The following is a 7899-nucleotide window of genomic DNA, read 5'->3' as shown; positions in this document are numbered from 1 at the left end:
AGTAGAGGGAACTAAAAAGGCAAGTTTCACGGGCAAGTTCATGTAGGTCGGATAGGAAAAGGAGACATCTGGAATCAATGGCCTCTCGGCTGGCTTGCATCTCCACGGGGTACGCTTCATGACAATGAACCATAGCCATACTCAAGCTTGATAACGTTCAAGAGAACAGAGCACACGATGCCTATCATTCATTATCTATGTTGCAGCCTCACTCGTAATGTCGATGCCACGAGAACATGGGCAAATCCAACACAACCACACTCCTGGGCAGCTGCTAAGGATCCACAACGAGCTAGAGACAGCAGTGTGTCAGCCTCTAACGGTTGCTAGGTAGCGAGTAACCATTTTGATCTGATGCGTCCAGCAGGAATTGGCCACTTAACTCTCCAAGACGCCACTTTTTTCAGTCATTCACGCACTGGCTTCAGCAGCAACTGCCAAGAACCTTCCAAACTTCCGGGATCATTCGACAATCCGGCCTCAACTTGATGGTTTTCTCAATGCTTGGAGTGTCTTCCCCCCGCAAAGCTCCTCGTTGTAATCAAGCTAGAGGAGCCACTTTCCTAATGGATGCCCTGTGTTGGCAGCTAACATACCTTCATATTGTTAAGTGAATCCCTTTTTCATGTCAAAATCAGTTCATGATCCCACAAATTATTTCTTTACTTTACATAGAAATGAGAGAGGTGGTGGCCAAATGAATATATACAATGGACCGAAACATGAAACACAGACTCTAGAACAATCGCTCAAAATAAAAAGGACAAACGCAAAGCATAGATCTTTGGCGGTAACCAATTTGTCATTCCATGGTCGGTGGCAAAGGGGGACATTCCGACAGTATCAATTCTTTTGAATAAGTGCCATGAGTCATATTTTTCGACTACAAGAAAGCTTATGTCAAGACACGGATCAGAAAAAACACCCTTCACTAGGTGTTGACGCAAAATTGATCATCCGGTACAAGTACAATGCCTGCACGGCAATGCAACTTTATTTGTCATTTCACCAAAACTTGATTCCTACACCAATGGCACAAGGATCTGGTGCCGTCTCTATACCACCCAAATGTAAGAAGATGCTTGCCTTTATTGGAAGATGCTACTCACTGAGCCGTCGTGGTGAACATGCCAAATAGTGTCTGCTACAAGGTTGGCCATGGAGAGCACCATCATCCGAGGGAAGCATTTGTCCTCTGGCAGCAGGATGGAGTTCGTCACTATAACTTCCTCAAATATGCCTCCGGAAAGCCTTTCGATTGCAGGTGGGCTGCAATGTCAATGGCGTTAACGGGAAAAGTATGCTAACTTTTGCAGTATGTTAGTGCACAAAACAATGAAGAACACAAAGACATCAATGGTGGCAAATGAAATAAATCCCCAGCGTCATGATAACTTTTGAAACCAAGCTGTTGTATGTTACTCCCTCTGTAAAGAAATATAAGAGCGTTTAGATCACTAAAGTAGTGATCTAAATGCTCTTATATTTGTTTACGGAGGGAGTACCATGTTACCAAATATTAGACGGAAGTTATTTAATATGGCCAACTTTACTTAGGCATTTTTGTTTCAAGTATAACTTTAGTCAATCGTGCGTGCAAGGGTGATAAAAATCAAGACTGGACCTAGTTCTCTTCGTGCGTCAAAATACACAGGGTTTCAAAATGCCCAGGACAACATATGAATGACTCAGATTCAGTTATACTCCGTTTGGCATTCCAGTGGTGTATAATTTTTTTGTTCATTTTGCCCCTTTTATGTACATACTCCCTCCATCCCATAACGTAAGACGCTTTCATTATGGGACGGAGGGAGTATTTTTTATTTCTTATTCAAGTTGCAAAATAATGGATTCCACACCCGCAAAAAAAAATGGATTCCATAAATTACGATAACTGATCTGCGGGGGTGTATCTAAATTTACGTCTTACCAAAAGAGTGACAGACTTTGCAAAGTTCATTTTCACAGAAACTTTAATGCTTCCTTTGTAAACTAATATAAGATCTTTTATAGATCACTAAATTACTGATCTAGAACACTTTAGTCATCTAAAAGATATATATTAGTTTACAGAGGGAGTACATAATAATAAGGAAACCGAGAAACCCCGGCAAAAACAGACTCACTAGAAAGTAAAATCACATGCCGAACTAGAAAATTTGTGATCAAAGAAAATTAGCTAGGCGGCTGCTACTTTCCGGCCACCTTGTTAAGACTCTCGTCTAGAAATATTACACCTTCTCTTAAGTACGCCACATGTAGAATATCTTGTATATATCTAAACAGATACACTTAGCAGAAATCAACAACAAATGCTAGGATGTCTCAATTTTCATAGTCATAGGACAGACACAACAAAAAACACTATATTGTGTATGTTGTCTGCAGTAGGCTAATAACATCAATACTATATTATAAGCAATAAAGTAGCTATAAAAATTCAAGCATGATGTTGTGTGCAACAAGCAAAAAACAACCATTAACAAGGTGAACCTGCAGAGGGCCATAGACCTACCGTATGGACAACTCACTAATGGTTGGTGACTCACAAAAATCGTGAGTTACGGTCTAGTACATCAGAGCATCATTGTGATCTCAATGTGAGAGTGGTTGTCTAGCCGGCAGCCTCCATGATAAATAGTAGTATGTTACCTGGAGCAAGCCAACATGACCAAATTTATCTAACTATGTGAGAACTGTAGCCGGAGAAATAGAGGGAGCTGTAAAGGCAAGTTTTATGGGCAAGCTACGTGTAGGTCGGATAGGAAAAGGGGGCATCTGGAATCAATGGCCTCTCCGCTGGCTTGTATCTCCTCGGGCCAAGAAGCTGAAGCACGATGACGTTCAAAGAGATTAGAACACGTGACGCCCATCGTTCATTATCTACGTAGCGACCTCACTCGTAGCACTCATACCACAGGAACATTGCCAAAGCCAGCACAACCGCAATCCTGGACAGCTGCTAGCATCCACAGCGTTGGGTCAGCCTCTAACGTTTGCAGGGCAGCGAGCCTCATGCGTCCAGCAGGAATTGGTCACTCGGTTCAGCATGAAGGTGCGCAGACAGACATTTTGTTATGTCGCACTCCCTCCGCAACATAGTGTTGTTGGCGGCTAGCATACCTTCGTACTGTACTGTGAAGCCCTTTTTCATGTCAAACTCTGTTCATGATCCCACAAAATATATATTTTTATGTTCTTTTTTTACTCAAAAATGAGAGAGACGAGTGGCCACACGAATATACATATAACGGAAACGAAACTCTAACTATGCAACAATCGCTCAAAATAAAAATGGACAAACACAAAGCATAGATCCTTGGCGATAACCAATCTGCCATTCCTTTGACAATGGCCAATTGGACATTCTGGCAATATAAATTCCTTCAAATAGCTAGATAGACATAAGTCGTATTTTTGATCATCCGGTCAAGACGGAGGTTAGAAACTAAACACCCTTTAGTAGGTGTTGACAGAAAATTGATCATCCAGTACAAGTACGATGCCTACACGGCAATGCAACTTTATTTGTCATGTCACCAAAATCGATTCCTACACCAATGGCACAAGCATCTGGTGCCTTCTCTATACCACCCAAATTTAAGAAGATGCTCGCCGTTATTGGAAGATGCTGCTCACTGAGCCGTCACGGTGAACATGCCAGATAGTTTCTGCTACAAGGTTTGCCATGGAGAGCACCGTGAGCTGAGGGAAGCATTTGTCCTCTGGTAGCAGGATGGAGTTCGTAACTATGACTTCCTCAAAGATGCCCCCAGAAAGCCTTTCAATTGCAGGTGGGCTACGAAATCAACAGTGTTAGTGGAAAAGGGTGAGAGTATGCTCACTTTTGCGATACAATGGAAATACTAGACAGCAATAGTCACAGCTGAAATCAACCCCAGCGTCATGGTAACTTTTGAAATGAAGCTACTGTATGCTACTCCTGTAAACTAATATAAGATGTTTTAGATCACTAAAGTAGTGATCTAAAATGTCTTATATAAGTTTACAGAGGTACCATATTAATGAACATCGTACATGCATTCAATTATCTATCATGGCCAAATTTACTCTCGCATTTTTGTTTCAAGTAAACTTTAGTCAAGCATGCATGCCAACAGAGGCAAGAATCAAGATTGACCTTGAGGTGTCTTCCTGCATCAAAGTACACAGGATGTCAAAATGCCCAGCATATGAATGACATGGATTCAATTATACCCCGTTTGGCATTCCAGTGGTTGATAACAATTATTTTGTTGTGCCCATTCTGTGTACTTTTTTTTTATTTTTTTGGTACTCATGTTGCAAAAAGATGGGACTCCACAAATTAGTAACAAATGTTATGGGGTTTATCTAAATATATACTGTATTACCAAAAGAGTAATAGACTTTGACTTTGCAAACTTCATTTTCATGGAACCTTAATAATAATAAGGAAATCAAGAAACCCCAAGAAAAAAATACAAGCTCACTGAAAAATTAAATCAAACCTATACCGAACTAGAAAACCCATGGTCAAAGAAAATTAGCTAGGAAACTGATATTTCTGACCACCTTGTTAAGACTCTTGTCTAAAAATATACTAGCTTTCTCGTCTATGTGTGCCGCAAGTAGAATCACATAGTTTCTAGAACTTGTATAACTTAACCGTTACGCTTAGCAGGAATCAAGAAAAAATGCAAGGATTTCACCAGTCGTGTCTCAGTTTGCATAGATCAACAACAAAGCACTATATTATGTGAGTTGTCTGCAATAGGCTAATAACATCAATACAAAATTATATGCAATGAAGTATCAAGTAACTATCAAAATTCAAACCTGAGGACAGCATGTGTGCAACAAGCATAAACAGCCTCTGCTCCCTCCTGTTTTAACAATGCTGCTCCGCTAGTAATTGTCCCTGCGTTAAACAAAAAAGTGGGGCTAAATGACAAAGAACACACTACAAAGTATGTTAAATTTTAGTCCAACACCAACGAAGAAAATATTGCTAACCTGCTGTGTCAATCATGTCATCAACCATGATAGCAACTTTCCCTTTCACATCACCAATTAAGTGCATGACCTGCAGGTGGTCACAGATAGGAATTTGATATTATAATCTACCATTTTCACATGATCACTTCATGAACTATGTGGTCGTTGCTTAGTCAAGGAGTAAAAAAGTGGATGGCTTTGCAAAATGCAATAAAGCATCCAGCTAATTAATCATCAGGTGATAAAAAGGTTATATATTATTTCTAGTTCTATTAGGACACATGTTTAACACTATGCTGTAACAAGAGTAGAACTAAAACTGAAACGTGTGCATGTAACTGTGTTATACAAATAGAACTGATGAAAAAATAGAATAGATACACTCCAAATAAATCGATTCTTACCTCTGACAGATTGTGACCCTGTCTTCTTTTGTCAACAATAGCTAAAGGGGCGTCAGACAATTTCTTGGCAAATGCGCGTGCTCTAACAACACCACCCACATCAGGAGAAACAACTACAAGATCCTTAGAAATTGTCTTGCTAGCAAGGTAATCCAGAATCACAGGCTACATAAAAAGAAGATCTGTTCACTAACAGTTTATCAACTCAAGTTCAGCTAAGGAACTTCTTCGAAAGGGAAGACAGTTTTTGTACATTGTAAAGGAAGTGTTCCTTCCTGTTCTGTTAAGAGTACCTGTCCATATATATGGTCCACAGGAATATCAAAGTATCCCAATGCTTGTGCAGAATGCATATCACATACTATGACACGATCACTGCCAGCTTCTGTGAGTAAATTCGCAGCCAATTTGGCAGTAATTGCCTCACGTCCTTGAGCCTGCATTACAAAAGAAATTACTCAGCATAACAATTTTTCACACATCACATAGAGGGGGCAGGAACATATTCCCAATTGAGGGCAATATTCAACTTTAAACTCCTCCCCATTTAAACATCTGATTGGTCGGTATTAAGTACGCCAAACAATAACCAAATTAAGGTATCCATAAGAGAAGTTTGTTCGCCAAACAAGTCCTTAGAATAGAAAATCTTTACAAGGAAAATCTCAGTATATGGATATCCCATTCAGTTGCATTGACACGGGAAACAAATTGAAAAGGCAATTAGATATCTTTTTTCATTGAACGGGTCTGTAATTATATATCATGAGCTGGGAAGAAGCAAATCCAGTTAAATAAATCTGGTACTTCACAGCTTGGTTATAACAACACACCAACTTTTTCCAAAAGCAATTAGCCAGTTTAATCATTTGGCCATACCTTTCTGTCTGCTCTGGCATATCCAAAGTACGGAATGACAACGGTAATAGATCGCGCTGATGCCCGCCGACATGCATCAATCATGATGAAGAGCTCCATGAGGTTTTCATTGACAGGAGAGCAAGTGGGCTGCACCAAGAAGACATCGCAGCCTCTCACACTCTCTTGCAGTTGCACGTAGATTTCTCCATCAGCAAAGCGCTTGATGAGGATCTTGCCAAGGTCTACGCCCAGATAAGAAGCAATTTCCTATACGAAATACAAAAAAAGTCATGCATTTTAGAAGTATATAGGCCAGAAAGGTCGTATTCGTCTTCGTCAACGCATTGAATGATGGCACATACAGACAATCATAAAATAAAGTGTAAACGTCTGATAGGTTTTGGGTGTATATTCTTCAGTGGCAGCATTGCAACTGCGGCGCCGGCGCAAACCCCTTTCCCTTTCGTCATCTAAAAAGGGCCGAACTCAAATGCAATCAAGAAATTATTATTGAATTCTGAAATTATTCTTTCCAACCAGTACGAATGAGACCCCATACTGCTACAAATCGGATAAAAAGGTGCTTTTTTATTTTCTTTTCGGGGACAGGGGACAGGGAGCGGCGGGACAGGAACCCCACCTGCGCGAGCGGGCGGTTGGCGGTGCCGGAGAAGATCTTGAGCCTGGAGTCCCGCGCCTCCTGCGGCAGCGCGGCGAGCCTGGCCTCCTGCGCGGGCGTCTTGGGCGTCCAGGCAGCGGCCCACGGGTCGGCCCCGCCCACCGGGTTCCCCGCCTCGACCACCCGCAGCTGCTCCGCCGTCCCGAGCACGCACCTCTGCGCGCAACCCAAAAAGATAAGAATCACAATCCCGTAGCCAGGGCCGGACACGAGCGGGACCGAACGCTCACCGGCGCGCGGAGGCGGGAGGCGCCGGCGCGGGACGCCGACGAGGAGGAGGAGGACGCGCTGTGGCGGCGGGAGAGGAGCAGGGAGGAGGAGGGCGACGCCGCCGCGGTAGCCGCCATGGGAGGCTAGGGTTCGGGGAAGAGGAGTGATGGGCGGGCGGGCGGGCGGGCGGGCGCTTGTCGGAGTCCGGGCCCTCGGGAGTCGGGGGGCGGTGGCCGTGGTCTCTGTCCTGTCCTCGGCTCGAGCCGGGCCGTTACGGGGTGGGGTTTATATAGAATCTTGCTTCCTCGTAGCCGCCCCGGCTCCCATTCGCCGTGATGCCAATGGCGATTGCGCGTTAACTCCTTGCTTTCGGTACGTTTCCTTGCTAAAAGTGGTGCGACCCGTTAATTGGGAAGAGAATAAATTGGCGGCCGTAACTTTGGAAAAGTTTGATGATAAAGATAAAACTGTAAACAGTTGCTTGAGATAAACGTGCGCGGTCAATTTGTGCTTGCTGAAATCGGTTACGTTGAATTCATTTTAGTTTAACATTCTATAGATAAACCCCACAAACCACCACCCCCCCCCCCCTCCAAAAAAAGGGATAAAAAATGGTCAATCAAACATAAAAAAATATAATGCCTACAAGATAAATGATTGCCTTAAAAATGATGGAGTATGACAGTTTTGGTACGACGGTTGAAATCCACCCTCCATCGATTCATTCGGATGGAGTAGGGTGGAGGTACATCATTGGATTTTGAGCAT

At 42.7% G+C, this 7899-nt stretch overlaps 1 protein-coding gene across 1 annotated transcript; it reads right to left on the bottom strand.

Moving 5' to 3' along the window:
• Positions 1-3319: 3319 nt before the first annotated feature.
• On the bottom strand, positions 3320-7331 carry LOC125525956 (ribose-phosphate pyrophosphokinase 2, chloroplastic). Its single transcript, XM_048690955.2, has 8 exons — positions 7152-7331; positions 6883-7077; positions 6261-6509; positions 5675-5818; positions 5382-5546; positions 4996-5065; positions 4819-4900; positions 3320-3799 (listed from the first exon to the last, which is right to left on the bottom strand). Exons 1-8 carry the CDS (start codon positions 7266-7268, stop codon positions 3619-3621), a joined length of 1203 nt encoding a protein of 400 aa, XP_048546912.2. The 5' UTR covers positions 7269-7331; the 3' UTR covers positions 3320-3618.
• Positions 7332-7899: the final 568 nt, after the last annotated feature.

Source organism: Triticum urartu, chromosome 7A, assembly GCF_056163025.1.
Source record: "Triticum urartu cultivar PI428250 chromosome 7A, HENAU_Tu73, whole genome shotgun sequence".
In the NCBI taxonomy this organism is placed as follows: domain Eukaryota; kingdom Viridiplantae; phylum Streptophyta; class Magnoliopsida; order Poales; family Poaceae; genus Triticum; species Triticum urartu.
Note: the sequence above shows the minus strand (reverse complement) of the source record. Positions and strands in the feature narration are given on the sequence as shown.

Coding starts and splice junctions, on each gene's coding strand:
- LOC125525956 (XM_048690955.2), bottom strand. CDS start 7,268: ATGGCGGCTACCGCGGCGGCGTCGCCCTCCTCCTCCCTGCTCCTCTCC. Junction 7,078..7,151: donor CCTCCCGCCTCCGCGCGCCG/GTGAGCGTTCGG, acceptor GGTTGCGCGCAG/AGGTGCGTGCTCGGGACGGC. Junction 3,800..4,818: donor TGCACACATGCTGTCCTCAG/GTTTGAATTTTG, acceptor TTGATTTCGTAG/CCCACCTGCAATTGAAAGGC.